Source organism: Dipteris shenzhenensis, chromosome 24 (assembly GCF_047967505.1).
Source record: "Dipteris shenzhenensis isolate YYH24624 ecotype China chromosome 24, Dip_SZ_1.0, whole genome shotgun sequence".
NCBI classification, from domain to species: Eukaryota; Viridiplantae; Streptophyta; class Polypodiopsida; order Gleicheniales; family Dipteridaceae; genus Dipteris; species Dipteris shenzhenensis.
The window spans coordinates 14,661,083-14,679,161 of NC_141619.1; the positions used below are offsets into that span (position 1 = coordinate 14,661,083).

The 18,079-nt window shown below is 38.6% G+C and overlaps 1 protein-coding gene across 1 annotated transcript; it reads left to right on the forward strand.

The window, feature by feature from the left end:
• Window positions 1-4,652: 4,652 nt before the first annotated feature.
• Window positions 4,653-6,265, forward strand: LOC147886255 (uncharacterized). The gene is made up of 2 exons (XM_087395829.1): window positions 4,653-4,964; window positions 5,047-6,265. Exons 1-2 carry the CDS (start codon window positions 4,754-4,756, stop codon window positions 6,000-6,002), a joined length of 1,167 nt encoding a protein of 388 aa, XP_087251955.1. The 5' UTR covers window positions 4,653-4,753; the 3' UTR covers window positions 6,003-6,265.
• Window positions 6,266-18,079: the final 11,814 nt, after the last annotated feature.

An 18,079-nucleotide genomic window follows, 5' to 3' on the forward strand; every position in this document is an offset into this window, starting at 1 on the left:
CTATGGAAGAATGCTCCTCCTTGAAATTAAGGAAGAATTCTGCCTGCAAAATCAATCATCAACAATCAGTATTATTTAAACCTAGACAGCAAACAAAAAAACTATAAGTTATTTAAAACTTAGAGTGCCAACATTATTTTTCTAAGTTCTATCACTCAATTACTAAGTCTTAACTACTACTAGTAGTGCCAAATATTAGTAAGTGCTAGATAGTACTAAATGCTAAATAGTCCTAGGTGCTAAGTATTATCGTAAATTCTAGATAGTACTAAATAGTAAATGCTAGATAGTACTAAATATGTTTACATAGTACTAAGTGCTAATATTAGTAAGTACTAATATTACTAAGTGCTAGATAGTACTATTAGTACTAGATATTAAGTGATAATATTAGTAATTGCTAATATTACCATTGCTGGATAGTACTAAACAGTAAGTGCTAGATAGCAAGTGCTAATATTACTAAATAGTAAATGCTTGATCTGCAGTACTATTAGTACTAAATAGCAAGTGCTAGATGGTAAGTGTGATATTACTAGGTGCTATATAGTACTATTAATATTGAATAGTAAGTGCTAATATTACTAAGTGCTAGATAGTATTGAAGAGTAGTACTGAGTGCTAATATTACTAAGTGCTAAGAATTATTGAGTCCTAAATAGTACTTACTCAGTGCTAAATGTTACTAAGTGCTTCATCGTACTAAATAGTGCTAAAATACTACAAAAGTACTACAAAATAATACTAAATAGAACTAATAGTAGTAATAGTAGAGTTAAGGCAAGGAAGAGAATAATATCTAAATAGTACTATATAGTACTAGTAGCAGGGTTAGTGCAAGGGATAGTACTAGATAGTACTAAATAGAAGGGTTACTGGAAGGAGAGAATGATTACGCTCAAAGTCCTTCTCTAATACAAACAATTTCAAACATCACACACTACTAATTAACACTAAATAGTACTATTTAGTCATAACGAGTATTCTATTTAGTCATAATAACTAACTTGAAAGAGCAAACGATACTATTTTGTCCTATCTTTATTCCTAGGACTAATTTCTAAAATATGGTCTGTAAACATATTAAGTCCCCGGTGTAGTACTTAGTACTGTGATTCTATGATTTAGTGCTAAATTTGCTTCAGATAGACTTTGTTACAGTGTTAAATGTTAGCTTTAATATTTGAACAATACTAATATTAATAGTGTGTAACCTCGGGGGGGGTCACTCATCATATGTAACCCTATCACGTGAGTTCAATAGAAGGATTTTTTTTATTTCTAAAATTTACATAAATAAATATACATAAGGGACTATTTAAAATAGTTTTGGAAAAAATTTACAGATTTGTATAGAAAAGGGGTACATTTTATTCATGAAATTTTTTACAGATAAGGGACTTTAAATATAGGCCTTGAACGCATGTGATATAGAGGGTTTATACATAGTGACCCCCCCGAGTGTGTAACTTGGGCTTCGTTGAAAGGAGGAAGATGCACCTTTGTGAGCTCCAAGAAATGGGTGGGATGTATTGCATACTTTTTTGGGCCAAGCCTATTCCTGTAAACATTCTTCTTGTTTGGGGAAACCCTAGTGTTGTCTTTCCAAAACTAGACAACACATTGAACAACCTCACAACTTAAGGAATCCTATCCATGCTTTCAACCTCCATCTGCCCATTTGAAGGAAGCTTGTTTTATGTCCACGTGATGTTTCTTCAGATTCCGTGCTTGAATTCCAAGGGCTTTAGCTACTTTGCTATCACTATATTTTTTAAATGCTGAAGTATTAGCAATCATGTGGAGAGCTACTCCCTTTGCAGCTAACTTATCAACACTTTCTACTCTTTTCACAAGACTCAATGATGTCTTTACATTATCCACTATTACCATTGATATGGGCTGGCTTTGAAAATTTGTCTCATCGACAACCTCTTGCATATCTGGATGTTTTATAACCTTAGACAAAATGTCATCCTTCATTCTTAAGTCCAAGTTCTTTGTGCTATGCTTGAAATGTCGCACAATTGTTAATGTCAAGTGTCTCATGTTCCTTTTGGAGCAATGTTGCAACAATGCATTGAGCGAGTTCCCTTCATGGTGTGGCACTTCTAGTGGAGAGTTCTCCATCCTGTGCACAACTGTATTTCAATGGTAAATCATAAATTAATGAACGACACAAGAAGACAATACATCAAAACATGCATGCTCAATCTTGCTGTACGAGAAAGTCATCCTATGAGAGAGAGAGAAAGAGAGAGAGAGAGCTGTAGAATCACTCAAACATAACTAATTTTTATGCCAGAGAGAACATACGGTCCAAAGTGCGAGGGCTTCAATGAGAGAGGAGGGGAGAGCCAGATTGCACAGAGAATGGAGAGAGCCAGGGAGAGAGAGAGCAATGGACCTCTGGGAGAGAGAGAGAGCAATGGACCTCTAGTGAAGATGAGCGGAGATAATTGCAGGGACAGAGACAAGACTCCACGAGAGAGAAAAGAGTTGACTGTCAATGGTTTCAAACATGTGCGAGTGATTCCATGAGAGAGAAGAGAGTAAATTGAGAGTAGATTGCAGATCGTGGATTCCTTGAGGTGCAGGGAAATCATCCTTGATTGAGAGTGGATTGTAGATTGCAGATCGTGGACTCCTCGATATGTGGAAATCTAATCCAACTGTCAGTGCCTTTTAGTACACAATTTAGTACTATATCTATGCTAGAACCTTTGCCAAAAATAGTACTTTTTTAGACATTGTAGCATGCTTTCACCCTCGGGCATTTTAAAACAACTCTATGTTAATTTAAAAATGTTCAAAACATTTTAATATAACATTTTAATATGGCTACAAATCCCTGAAAATATTAGATGGTTCTCTAAAGTGCAAGCCCTTGTGTGCTTTGAAGTGACTACAAGATAAATGGGAGTTTTATATGCTAAAGTATTAGTAAATGGCCATGGTGGCAATGGTCAAGCTAATTTCAATAAGTTGTAGCTTTTGTGATCCTAATTAAAGACATAAATTCACTATTCTTTGTGCATAGTTGTTACCTTTCTTGAAGCCTCCATTATGTACATAGCCTAGTTTTGGTCTTATTCTTGCAAAATTGTAGTGTCTTAAAATTAAATTCTCATTTGGGAAGGAATTTCAAGATTTGTCCAAAAAGGAAAGAAAACATCCTAAATAATGAAATACATGTTAGTAGAGCATTGTTCAAGGGATTGGAACATAAATAAGCATTGAGAGAAAGGTCTAACCATTAGCATTGATGGAGAAGGTATACGGCTTACCGTGTGACCTAACTCATTCAATGTGTTGTTGTGATCAAAGAAAGAGGCCTAGCAAGAGAAACAACATGTCTCTCTCCAACCATTATGATGAGATCCATGTGGCCTTTGATGTGATCTAGGTATACGGTGTCAGCAAGTCATGCATGGCTTGAAGAGGGGCTACCGTGAGGAAGGTAACATGTGAGCTCCATGAGAAGGAAGGGTAAAGGGGCTTATGTCATGGAGGATGGATTTCCCCCTCGAAGAGCATATTGTGGATGTTTTTTCCTTGGTGAATGATAGGTCTAAGGGAAAATGAGAGTGGGCTATAAATAAATGTCACACTAATAGTAGAAAAGTCTCACATCAATGGTTCTTAATGGTGTGAAAAATATCACCTTGAGGTGTAGAGTAGGGACCACAGCATTTTCCCTCTATTTTCGAGCTATTTTCCATGGTGCATTTTGCACAACAGAGGGGAATATCCTATTTTTCTACCCCGGGAATTAAGATCCAAAGATGATATCCAAGGAAGGCCACGTGTGAACGAAGGAGGGGTAAAGCCTAAAGGTCATAAGGAGTGTAGTTCACACAAAACATTTTTCTCAACAAATCACAAAACTTGGGGTTTCAAAATTTTGAAGGCTTTTTTCAAGGATTTGTAGATTATTAATTTAAATTATAACTAAATTGCCTGAAATTTTATAGATTTCACAAAATGAGAAAATATTTTTCACACTGGGTGAACATGAAAATGTTGCAAGTTCATTTTAGATAGTTTGAGAGTTTTTCGAGAAAATAAATTTTCACCAATGGGTGAAAATGAAAATGTTGCAAGTTCATTTTCGATTACTCTTTGAGAGTTGTATGAGAAAATATTTTTCCACATTGGGTGAAAATGATCATGCTCCAACAAAATTTCAGACAATTTGACAGTTTTTTGTTGAGGCAACACGCACATGGATGCAAATAAAAGGACAGAGGGGGAGGAGAGAGGAGAAAAGGTAGATAGAATGACAGTTTTTTTTTGTAATTGAGGGAACAAGCACATTGAAGCAAATGAAAGGACGGGGGGGGGGGGGAGAAGAGAGAGGAGAAAAGGGGTGAGATGAATGAGAAGTACCAAAGAGTAGAGGGGAGGTTGATAAAAAGGTAATAAGGGGAGATGGAGAGCTTTGAAAGTGTGAGGGGGGAGTAGCTAAAGGGAGTGACGATGGCTGCAGAAAAAGACGGATCTGGATACGTAAACTCCCATGCAAAGTACAAGAGCGTTTCAAGCTCATCAGCTTCTTTATAAACCATCCCTCACTCAGGCTCATCATCCCTCTCAGCTTCCTCTCCGCAAGCTCCTCCTCCTCCCATGGCTTCTTAGCTCACTCCCTTGCCGTTCGCCACCTCTTTGCACATCTCCTTCCAACGAACCACCTCTCTTTGCATGGCCTTTTAGCTCCTACGTCAACCTTTCCACTCATCTTCCCGCATTCGCTATGCATTCCTCTTCCTTGCTCGCAATGCGCCTCTTTATCATTGCCCTCAGCTTCTTGCTGGCTGTGGCGGCTCCCTCCATAGCCCACCCTTCAGCCCCTGTTGTTGCTCGCGTCCTCAGCCGCCGCCCGTCTGCCATCACCGTGCAGGGCAACGTTTTCTGCGATCAATGCCAGGAAAATCGCTTTACAAATAACTCTTTCGTCCTGCCGGGTAACCTCTGTTTGTCTCTGCGTAAAACTGTGCAAAAATAATGCTCTGGGTGCTTACATATTGTGTCCATCTTGCTTTCTAGGTGCCACGGTCGCTTTGGATTGCAAAACAACGAAGGCTAAAACCCACCATTTCCGGATGCATACATCCACTGACCAACACGGTGCATTCCAGCTGCAACTCTCTTCCTCAGCTGCGCATTCTTTCAACGGATTACGAGGGTGCAAGATTCAGCTGGTAGGCAGTCCCCTCAGCTCGTGCACGCGTAAAACACCGTCCTCCAGCGTCTTCGCAACTCGCCTCGCCTTGATATCCAAGCAGAAAAAGCAGCTCATCTATTCAGCAGGCTCGCTCACCTTTCAACCCAATTCGCTGCCGAGCGTCTGCAGCATGTCAAGATCCGCCGACAGATTTTCAACCTCGGCAGCCATACCCTTCTTACCTCCCGGCTTGAAAGGCTTCCCCCCTGTTTCAGGATTCCCGAAGCTCCCTCCCATTTCAGGCTTCCCAAAATTCCCTCCCATTTCAGGCTTCCCAAAATTCCCTCCCATTTCAGGCGTCCCAAAAATTCCAGGCTTCCCAAAGATCCCTCCCATTACAGGATTCCCAAAGATCCCTCCCGTTTTGGGCCTTGGGACAAAGATCCCTCCAATTACAGGCTTCCCAAAACTCCCTCCAGTTACAGGCGTCCCAAAGATCCCTCCAGTTACAGGCTTCCCAAAGATCCCTCCAATTACAGGCTTCCCAAAGATCCCTCCAGTTACAGGCTTCCCAAAGATCCCTCCAATTACAGGCTTCCCAAAACTCCCTCCAATTACAGGCTTCCCAAAGCTCCCTCCCGTTTCGGGCCTCCCAAAGATCCCTCCAATTACAGGCTTCCCAAAGATCCCTCCGGTTTCGGGTTTCCCAAAGATCCCTCCCGTTTCGGGCCTCCCAAAGCTTCCTCCCATTTCAACAAGCTTCCCAAAATTCCCGCCCATTTCGGGCTTCCCAAAGGTGCCTTCGCTGCCAAAGACGTCTCCCACGGGGGGCTCTTGAGTCTTGCCCCAGAACTTCGATAACCCTTGCTCTCGCTCTCCTATTGCACTAGCTTACTATGAGCCCTCCATGTAAGTACCTCAGTCTGCCTATAGCTATACTTTCGTTGTCTTAAAGCTCTTTCTACCGTTCCTCGTTTAGAAACGTGAGGCTTCTACCGACGCATACGATCAAAACAGAAGCTTAATCATCTTACCGTTTATTTTCGTCACTTGACTAAACTATCGAGTAAGGTTCTTATAACAAGGGTGAATCTCAATGCCAATGTCATAGCGATCTCCTAATCTCTTGTGGATGAAGTGTTATCAAATTAAAATAGCATACTATCATATCCTTTCATCCTTTTCCTTAGATGTGATGGGTAAAATAAATGTGATGTGTTGCAATGTGTGTAAGTAAAAATGGGTCACATAATTAAAATGATAACATAATATTTATTGGTTATTTGTCATTTTCTTTGACTTAATTTTGAAAAGAATCACTCTTAAATGGGAAGCAATACCCAAAGATAGGTTATCTTTCCGTAAGCTTCCAATTAATTCATTCCTTTATTTCTCATTTTGTGAATTAAAAAACCCATTATGTATGTAGGTTTATGTGAATTTTGTAGATTAAATATTTGGTTCTTTTAAACCCATGTTCAAGGGTCACATATAATGGGCCATTTACTTTCAAGGGGTCATTCTATACAAATCCTATATATCATGTGTGTTCAATGCCTATTTGTAAAACCCCTTATTTGTAAAATTTTCATGAATAAAATGCACCTTTTTTCTATCGATATGAATACCCCCTTTATATATACCATTCTGTATGTGAAAAGTGTGTAAAAAGTGGGTTTTAAAAGTTCCTTCTATTGAGCCCATGTGGTAGGCTTACACAGTCATGAGCGACTTTCTCAAGGCAAGCTCGCATAGTTAGAAAGTGAGATAACACAATACTTTTGACTTATTCCATCTTTTTCTTTGATGTGAGTTTTAAAAAATCACTCTTTTAAAAGAGGCAATGCTTTGTTTCGTTTGGAAGGAGAAGTCTATCAACCCATAGCCCATATTATCCCAACACTTCTTTCTAATGGACTTCATACAGTTCCTCCACTAGTTTGCTCATCTATAATTCTCATCTTCCGTTAATTTTCCTTTCAGATCATTTAGGTTAGGGAAATCGAGAATTCAATTGATTTCTTAGATGAAAACTTGGAGTACCCCAATTAAGATAAGATCAAAGAGAGCTTCAAAACCTCGACTAGATGAAGGTATATTGCCTTGTAAATAAGAGGGATGGGGAAACTAAAAGGGGAGGGTCCCCCTCTCGTCACATAAATAGAGGGACATCCTTGTTACCCTCTCCTTGCCGTTCCACCCCCATTGGCCACACTAACTTTTCCACCAATTTTAAAGAGGGACCTACTACATGGAGTACTATCAAATTGTGTTTTTTTCTATTATTACATGTTTAGAAATATAGCCAACTTTCATACATTATCTGAGCAAGGGCACCCTTGGCCACACTAAATTTTCTACCAATTTTAAAGGGGGATCTATTGCATGGAGTACTATCAAATTGAGATTTTTCCTATTATTACCTCTTTGGAAATATTGCTAGCTTTCATAATGCTATGGAAAATAAAGTAATAGCATTTTAAAGAGAAATAATTTCAATCTTGATTCCAAAAGGAAAATAGGGATATTTATTATCTGTTTTGAATAATTTTCTATTAGCATTTACCTTCTGGGAGACATATGCTCCAAATAACTATATAACGAGCACTAGCATTTTTAATAAAACTGGTAGGAAGCATGTGCTTCATATAGGGTGTAATTGGAAGCTTCTATAACAAACACACCAAATTTTAAATGCTTATTTTGAAAAATGACATGTGTTGCAATAAGTGAGCAATAACCTCGGGGGGGTCACTATGTATAAACCCTCTATATCACGTGCGTTCAAGGCCTATATTTAAAGTCCCTTATCTGTAAAAAATTTCATGAATAAAATGTACCCCTTTTCTATACAAATCTGTAAATTTTTTCCAAAACTATTTTAAATAGTCCCTTATGTATATTTATTTATGTAAATTTTAGAAATAAAAAAAATCCTTCTGTTGAACTCACGTGATAGGGTTACATATGATGAGTGACCCCCCCGAGGCAATAACCATTGGTAAATTATGAGAAATATAGTGAAAGTAAGTTTCGATGTTATTGTTGGAATAGTCATCACTATAAATGTTGGTAGAAGAGAGCCTATATAAAAAAGAATAATATTAATAGACATTTGTAAGCCAAAATAAAATATCAAAAACTTGATAGACTCTCAATTGCAAGAAAAGCATTGGATCTTGTCCTCGTTAGCTTAAAACCCTTTGTGACTCAAAGCATGATAAGGTGTAGCCAGTCATGGACCTATTTCTAGGGGTAGGTTGGAATAAGTTTTAGTGGGTGGGATTACCAAATCCGCAAGCTCATAGTAACATGTAACAACCCATGTGCTTACAGACTTATTTTAGTGACATGATGATCATCCCATTGCATGGACCTAATGTTTAAACACCTTGATATTTTACCAATTGCCATGTCTTTATAGACTCCTTAACTATAGAGAACTTCTACTACCATCAAATCAACCATGCCATATGGAAATTATAGTTATTGTCCTACAATCTTCTTGATGCAAAACAAATCGAATGTGTAGGTGTGCTACTTGAAAACCCGTGTTTAGGGTTTGTAGTGGATATATGGCAGTGCTCAAACTAGCCATGTAAAACACCACAATGGATAGAATCAATGCCGTGGCCTACATCCAACTATCACGGCGGCCACATCAATCCCATCTAGCATTGCAAGTGGTGCCTATCACCTTGATAGCACACATCGACAAAACTAGTGGCCCACATTAACCAACACGATGGGTGCCCAGTGTTCGGGGATGAGCATTTTCCGAGCGAAATCTTCTGAGCGTCCGAGCGAAGGAAAAAAAAACCTTCGAATGGCAAAAATGGATCGGAAGAAAACATAGTTTCACTTAGAAATAAGCAAAGTATTATAGCAATGCCTATTGTATACAAAAATCTTTACGTGAATCTTTGGGAATGGTGAGAACATAATGGGATGGCTTTTGAAGAAACCCACATGTAGAGTAGACTTCTCTATGAAAATGCCCTTATGATCCTTCTTACAACTTTAACTTAATAGGGGGTGACATTGAAAAACTCTCTCAACCTATTTTCATGAAAGGGTTTCTCCAAAGAAAACTCATTGAAGCAAGCCATCAAGGTAGTTTCGCCAGCAAAACCCCTTTGAAGTAGGTCTTCCAAGGTAGTTTCGCTGGCGAAACTACCTGACATAACTTTCACATCCAATATCTAAATATAGTCATTCAACCCCTCAAATTGATTGGAAAACCCCATTTGAGCACATCTAGCGTGTTATATTTTGGAAAATCTTGCATATATAGTATTTAATATTAAGTGCATTTTATGAGAGTGATATATAAGCCCAATTTAATACTTATTTATAGTAATTTAAACTTCTTTAGAAACATGTCCATAAATACCTTGTTATTTATGCTAAAAAAACACTAGAAAGATATTGCCATATGATATAAATGTGTTTAATAAGTAATTACATATGTATAATATTATTACATTGAGAGTGATTATGAGGGATGTTTCTTAGAGGAATTATTTTCAACACTTTTTTAAGGTAATAACAAGGGTACAAAGGCATGTCTATGAATAAGAAAATTTATATTATGTAAAAATGAATGAGTGACTAGTTTGTATATTTTTATGATAAAGAAATCTAGTTCTAGTGAAAATAAACGTGTAAAAACCATGTTTCCTAAAGAAATTCAATTTTTTAAATCTCTTGAAAAGCACGCTCGGATAAACCTGCTCATAGGTTTTTGCTCATAAAATTGACGCATTCCCCAGTGTCCCATGCCAACTACCATGATGGTTCTATCAACCTTTTTAAGGGGGATCACTCATAAATATGTAAGCGTAGCACTAGGGTTCAATAAAAAGGATTTCAAGAATCTTGTTTTTGCACATTTTTTACATACATAATGGTATCATTTAAACAATTTTTTTTTCGTGAAAAATTCGTAGATAAGGGACTCTTGAATTAGGCCTTGAACAATTTGCATATAGTGAACCCCTGAGCAATGGTTATAGGTGGTGACTACCACCACATAGCACATGTTGACTTTTTTTCACATAGGCCATGGTGGCCATGGTGGCACATGTTGAATAGCCTAGTAAGCCCTAAGTCAATCACTACAATTATCCTATTGCACAGTAGCATAGCACTACAATGGGTCCTAGTGGAGTGCTACTCTTGTCAATGTGGTAAGGTACTATTGAGTCGACCATTGAAAGTTTTCTATTCCACAACACATGTTTGCTAACATAGCACTACAATGGTTCCAAGTGGAGTACTACTTCCATCAAAGTGATAATGTACTTTGATTGTGCAAATTTTTATATGTGCACACTAGCCAATGAAAACCAATAGGGTGGTTCACTCCACAAAATTTTCGTGTACTACGTGCATTCAAAAGGAGGGGTAAACTTTTGGAAAATTTTTAACAGATTTACAAGAATAGGATGGTTTTCTTAATTCAAATTTTGAAAAAAATCCATTAGTTCATAACTAAAGAGGGGTAGTTTTCTTCGCAGGAAACTTTTAGTTGAGCTTGGGTTTTTAAAATATACCTTGAATGCAAAGCTTTCAAGTTGGTAGTACACCCCTTGAGGAAAACCAATCATTGAAATCCATTTCTCATTGGTCAAAAACTCTATCATTCCTGCTTAATTCAAGTTTTTCATGGTAGAGCCAAGGGTTGTATAGGTCCTCTCTCTAAACCCTTCCTATTAATGCACTATGCCACCATTGTGGAATACACATAGTCTCTCTCTCTCTCTCTCTCTCTTCTCCACGATAATCTAGCCTATGCTGCATAACATTACCCTTGTCCCGTTTACATCAATTTTAGTGAGATAGTAGTTAAATTGAGAAATCTGTAATTTTCTACCTCACAAGCATCAAAATAGAACTCAAAATTACACAAACCTTCCAATGAGGAAGATATCAATTTTAGTGACATAGTAGTTAATGAATCATTGTCTCAAAAGTATTTTATATTATTCAAAGCGAAAAGCACAAAATATAACTAAGACATTACACAAATGTTCCAATGATGAAGAATCAATTTTAGTGACATAGTAATTAGTCTTATTGCATGCAAATTTCCACTTAAGCACCCAATGGGCTAGTCTCCAGTACGGTTATAGCCTCTAGACCTCTCACATAAATCATTATGCTACATTAACTTTTAATTTATGAGGGAATCTTTGTGGACCATTGGAGTTGCATGAATCACATCATGCATGCAATCTATGAGGAATTTATTATCATACTTTGAGCCATTTTTTGCCACATTTGTGTATTTTTTTAATTCCAGGGAGGCTAGTATCCCAAGTAAGGCACCGCAATGGCCTTAGGTTGCATTACCTAGACTTTAATTGTCCATTGCTAATTACATTTTGATCGATTAATGCATATCCCCCATGCATAATATCATCACATACAAGCCAACAGTAGTATAAACGAGCATGGTAACATATTTCTCATGTTAGAAAACATAGTGACCTATTGTCCACGTCAAGGATTGTAGTTGCCTTAGGTCATATTGTAAAGAATCATTATAGATCACATTAGCCTATTAATTACATACAATCAGTATGTAATCCTTGCTATCATCATATTTTTAGCCATGTACTTTCACATGTTGCATGTGTTTAGCCATGCATATAATTACAAGTAGCATAGTGACCCAAGTAGCCATTGTTGTAGTTAGCAAGAATTTATTCATCCATTACTAATTAGATTCAAGGCCACCAATTTTGAAACCTCATGCCTGATTGGAATTCAATCTCCCATGCCTTGTTGGATTTTAATTCATTATCACATCCCATAAACTCAAGGATTTGCATAAGATTTAAATCGGTTAGTTTAAATAAACTATTCACACTACTCAAACATATTTTGAAAGTAAAAGACACTATTTAAATAGGTCTAGATTCAATTTGTTATCGAGATTGGCTCTCAAGGGTATCACTCATAAATACGTAAGTATACCATGTGGGTTCAACAGAAGGAGTTTTCTAAATCCCCTTTTTGACACATTTTTTAATATACAAAAGGGCATTCACTACAAGGCATAGGTCCTTTTCCGACAAAAATAACGACCTTTTTTACACTAAAAAGTTTTTTTTTTACGGGCACAAAGGTCGTTATTTACATCGCGATAAGCATCGAAAAAGAACGGTTGCTATATAAGCATCGCTACATAGCGACACTAATAAACGTCGCTATATAGCGACACTGGTAAACGTCGCTGTATAGCGACGATTAACAGAAGCTTTAAAAAAACATTAGTGGAGCTAAACAGGGCCACAACAAGCCCTATTTTGCCCCATTAATGTTTTTTATTTAGTAATCATAAAAGAATGTTTTTTATTACAAAATTTCCCTTATGGAAAGGGTGATACAAAATCGCTCAAATGAACCGAGCGACAAAAGCATATACATGTCGAAGATATACAACATTGTTTGTTACAAAATTACCCTTTCGAAAAGGTTGATACAAAATCGCTCAAAGGAGCCGATATACAAAAGCATATATATGGCAAAGTATATGTAAACTACTACTAATACTACTACTACAACTACTACTACTACTACTGCTCATCCGAATCGTCGTCGTCGTCCTCCTCCTCATTTTGCTAGCCTGATCCTTGGCCCTTGTGAACTATGTCTGATCCCTGGCCCTCGTGAGCTGCATCTGATCCCTGGCCCTCATCGAAGCCGTCTAAGCCTAATCCCTCATCACCGCTCACCTCCGTTGATGGGACATTCGAGCTTTGATTCTAAGAGTGAAACCATATTAATTGGAAATTAGATTGGAACTGAATAAAACAGTTTAAAAAGTGAGATTACAAGTAGGAGTAGACTTATACCATGCAAGCAGCCACCTCAACCGAATCGACCGCCGTCGCTCCCAATGCCTTTTGCTCAATAAACCACGGCTTTGTTCCTATGCAAAACATGTGTCTCGTCTCTGTGTCTATAGGAAGGCAGTCCATCGCAGCTTGCTGTGGGTCTAATTTACGAGAGTTAGATAAAGTGCATGCAATATGTAGTAAAACAAATAGCACAATACATTAAATGAGAAGAAGTAGAGTTACCACGGTTGCCTCAAATTCCAACTATCCGCCTGCACCAAAGTGCAAAGTACATACGGCGAAGTTCAGCTGTCTCCTCGCATCCCTCCTCTGACCCTCAAACATTTTGGGATGGTCCTTATTCTGCTTCTTGAAAAACTTCCAATCAACTTTGTCTGCCCAACTGGGTTTACCTTCCCCTTTTCGATGGAAGTACGCAAGGTTGACCTATGATGCTTCAAGACCAAACCCATGCGCTCTCACATGTAATTCTCATTGAACTCCCCATTTGGGGGGTTAGGGTATTTTCTTTTCAGTTCATCGATGACTACCTGCTTCTTTTGGTCATCTTGGTACCGCCAGTTAGTAGTACCTATGCCACTCCTAAAGTGATGGCTCATCAACCGCCTCATGGTGGCCATCACTACTGTGCCCTTTTTATCTTCTATTATCTCTCCAGCAGCTGTGATTTGATAGGATAGGTCCTCGACCGGGTAAGGAGGACTCATGGTAGTGGCAGAGTCAGAGCGAGTGGTGTTTGTGCGAGCGCTTTCGCAGCGAGGAGTAGCAGTGGGAGGAGGAGAGGGCAAGGGACCTAGCTGGTACTAGGTCTTGGGACCAAGTGGAGATGTGTAGGGATATGAGTGTGCTGACTTGTTTACATCTCTTGAGTCAGCACAACATAAGCGACCCCTTCTACTCTTCCTTCCCTTACGATGGGCACGCCCAGGTGATGAACCCTCAGTGGAAGGGGCTAGAGGAGACAGTTGGACATTAGGTCTAGCCATCAGTGTAGGAGAGAGATTTGCTTAGGTCCTCTGGGATAGTAGAGAGAAGAATCTCACTGCCTCCACATCGGTCACCTGGGCCACAAACTCGTCCGGACTCCTAACAAAGCCATGGGCTACTAGCAAAAGAGTTCCCCGAGGGGTAGTCACAGTGCTACGTCCGAGAGGAGTCGGGCCAGGGGTAGTCGTAGGGGTAGGGCCCTGAGGTGTCGCCTGAGTGGAATCAAAGTCCTCTGGAGAATAGAGATCATGATGTCTCCTCCTACGAGGGTTTCCATATTCGTCAGACATGCGACGTGATCCCATGTCCAATTTGGGGGGATTGGACAAATATAGACACAAACACAAAAACAAAAAACAAAAAACAAGAGCGGGTAAGAAGCGAAAAGCATATGAGGGAAAGCATATGCATAAGAGAAGGAGAAGCATAAGAGAAGCAAAAGAGAAGGAGAGGGGAAAAGAGATTGAAAGAGGGGAAAAGAACCAAATATGCATAAGAGAAAAAAGAGAGAAAGCATATGCATAAGAGAAAAAGAGAGAAAGCATATGCTTATGCTTATGCATAAGCATATGAGCATATGCTCATGCATAAGCATAAGCATAAGCGTAGGCATAGGCATATGCTTATGAAAAGAAGAGAAAAAGAGAGGGAAAAAGAAGAGAAGGAAAGGAGAAGGAGAAGGAGGCATATGCTCATGCATAAGCATAAGCATAAGAGAAGAAAAAACATATGCATAAGAGAAAAAGAGAGAAAGCATATGTTTGAAAGAGGGGAAAAGAGATTGAAAGAGGGGAAAAAGAAGAGGGGAAAAGAGCATAAGCATAAGAGAAGGAAGAGGGGAAAAGAGATTGAAAGAGGGGAAAAAGAAGAGAAGGAATTAGAGGGGGAAAAGAAGAGAGGAAAAGAGCATAAGCATAAGAGAAGGAAGAGGGAAAAAGAGCATAAGAATAAGAGAAAAAGAAAGAAAGCATATGCTTATGCTTATGCATGAGCATATGAGCATAAGAGAAAAAGAGAAAAAGCATAAGCATAGGCAAATACATATGCTTACGAAAAGAGGAGAAAAAGAGAAGAAAAAAGAGAGTGAAAAATAAGAGAAGGAAGAGTAGAAAAGAGATTGAAAGAAGGGAAAAAGAAGAGGGGAAAAGACCATAAGCATAAGAGAAGGAAAAACATATGCATAAGAGAAAAAGAGAGAAATATTATGCTTATGCTTATGCATGAGCATATGAGGGAAAGAGGGGGGGAAAGAGAGAGGAAAAGAGGGGAAGAAGAGGGAATAAGAGAAGAGAGGGGAAGAGAGGGGAAGAGAGGGTTCCTACACCCATCACTACAGCTAGCGCATGAGGTGCTAGCTGCAAGCCAATGCAAATAACAAAAATAACAAAAGGAAAAAAGAGAAAGCACTTTCTTACCTAGAAAAGTCCCCCTCGGTGTTTCGTGGACTGGCCCTACAAAAGAGAGGAAACATACCATTTTTTAGATAACTAGTTAGAGAAAGGAGGAGTTTAGAAAAGCAACTTCTCAAAGGGATTGGATTGAGGAGACAAGCATAAGCCTACAAACAAGGAGAAAGCATAAGCCTACAAACAAGGAGAAAGAGGAGGAAGAGAAATACCAAAAAGAGAAGAGATGAGTCTTCTTTCTTTCACCAAATCTCGTTTTTTGTTTGAAAATTAGCACATAGCCTTAGCAATACAAGGAGAAACATGCTTTAACACTCTCAAAATGAAATTTCACAAAAAATGAACCTACATTGCTTAAAGGGACTCACCTTCTTGAAAAACTTCCTTTCACACAAGCAGAGAGGGAGAAGGGGTGGAGAGGGAACATAAGTGTTAGGAGAGGGGCTGGGTAGGGGTGAGGAGTGGGGAATAGAGAGGAGGAAAGCGAGGTCATCGAATATAAGGTGGGAGGAGAGATTGTTGCTTTTCCCACAATAGAGATGTGAAAGACGGCATCGCGCGAGGTTTTGGGTTTAAGCCCCCAGCATCGCTATAAAGCAATGCTGGTCAGTCGCTATATAGTGATGTTTATATCTAAAAAGTGTCACTATATAGCAACGGAATAGGGCAAAGCATTGCTATATAGCGACGGTTCAAGTCAAAGCGTTGCTATATAGCGATAGTTCAGGGCACTTATTGTCAGAAGAGAGAAAAGGAGCTCATGGGTGGCTATTTTTTGGATCTTAATAGATTTCCTTACAGCTCATGTTGTGATTTCGGAAGTGTGTAGATGGAAGGGACAAGTGGAAGCTCATCAAATGATGCGCCGATGCCCGAGAGTGCAGAGTGGCTTATAGAGAGGTTGTATTGTCATTGTACTCATTGCAAGCGAGAAGTACGACATCGTCATATTGTCATGCACCACTTGCGGATGTATGGGGAGGAGCCCGAACCAATACCCACCGTTGGTGTTGCACGTGGTGATGGATCATCGGTAAGTCAATGCTATTTGAGTTTGTGATTAATAATGGATACCATTATGACACAAAACCTTGAGACAAGATCTTATATTTACATGAAATCTTGAGACATGATGAGGAGGGTGGTGAGGGTGCACATATACCTTCACACTTTGAGCAAGACTATAGTCTCCTGGATGCGCCAGATGATGACAAGGGTATGGTGGACATGATGGATTCTATTTTCAGGGGCACTACGTCCAAGGATGTTTTTATCGAAGCTATGCTTATATATTTATATAAAATCTTGGCAAAAGTTTTCAAGATCATTTTTAAAGTTTCATAATATTAGTAGAATGTAGTACTTTTCATATACATTCTTTGGAATTTTGAAGGAAAAATTTTAAATCCTGGCGAACTTTGAATTTTTGTGCATAAACGTTCCAAATTTTGGTCAATGTTTCAAACATTTATTTTTATTATTGCATAAAAACTTTCAACGCTAATATAAAAGTTTAGCTTCTTAACGAAACTAACTTGGAAAAATCATCCATGTCTGCATCACATGTACACGTGATGTCAGAGTCTGAGGTCAATATGCGAGAGTTGCAATCAACACAGTTGCACGAGGGTGCTAGGATGTCTGAACTACAGGCTTGTCTGTCAATCTTGAATCTGCAAGCAAATTATGGGTGGTCGGATACAAGTGTCTCGGCCTTAATGAGGTTAGCTCCCACATTAATTTGACTCATTATTTGGATATTGTTTGTTTTGAGAATCATCATTATTCGAAGCCTATGTATGTTTGAATTGTGACTCTCTTTTATCATTCTCTCTTTTATCCTCTCTTTTCGTCGCTTTTCTCCTCTCTTTTCATCTCTTTTCTCCTCTCTTTTTCTCTCTTTTTTCTCCTCTCTTTTCCTATATTTTCCTCTCTTTTCTCCTCTCTTTCCTTCTCTTTTTTTCTCTTCTATCCCCACTTTTTCTCTTTTCACTTTCTCTCTTTTTCTCTCTTATCTCCTCTCTTTTTCAGTCTTTTTTCTCCTCTCTTTTCTCGTTTTTCTCCTGTCTTTTTCTCTCTTTTTTCTCCTCTCTTTCCTTCTCTCTTTTCTCTTTTTCCCCACGTGAAGCTTCAATAGCCTACCATTGAGCAAATAGATACAGATTTTTGTCACTCTAATTCAAAGAATGCAGGAGTCTATAAATGTTTGCTTAATTTTAGGTTGTAGGATTCTAAGCTTGCTCAATGTCTTACAGGTATTCTAAGCTATAGGATTAGTGACATGACTTCTTTATTACTTTGAAAGAGGGGAAAAGAGAAATAAAAGGGAAAAAGGGAAAGAGGAGAAAAGAGAGGTTGGAATCATCATGTATGTTTGAGAATCATCATTATTTGAAGCCTATGTATGTTTGAATTGTGATAGGTTGCTCCAGAAGATTTTTCCTGCACCAAATACCATGCTCGCATTAAGAGATGAAGCGAAGGAGATACTGACAACGGTGGGTATGGATTATGATACCATCCATGCTTGCCATAATGACTGTATTCTCTTTCGTCTAGGCATGGAGATTTGGCTAGTTGTTTAAAGTGTGGGGAACAATGATATAGAGATGACTTGCAAGGTGAGCAGATACCGATAAGGGACTTGAGACACT

Excerpts from the sequence above, each read along its gene's own strand:
- LOC147886255 (XM_087395829.1), top strand. The coding sequence starts at position 4,754 with ATGCATTCCTCTTCCTTGCTCGCAATGCGCCTCTTTATCATTGCCCTC. Across the intron at positions 4,965-5,046 it reads TAACTCTTTCGTCCTGCCGG|GTGCCACGGTCGCTTTGGAT; the intron begins GTAACCTCTGTT and ends CTTGCTTTCTAG.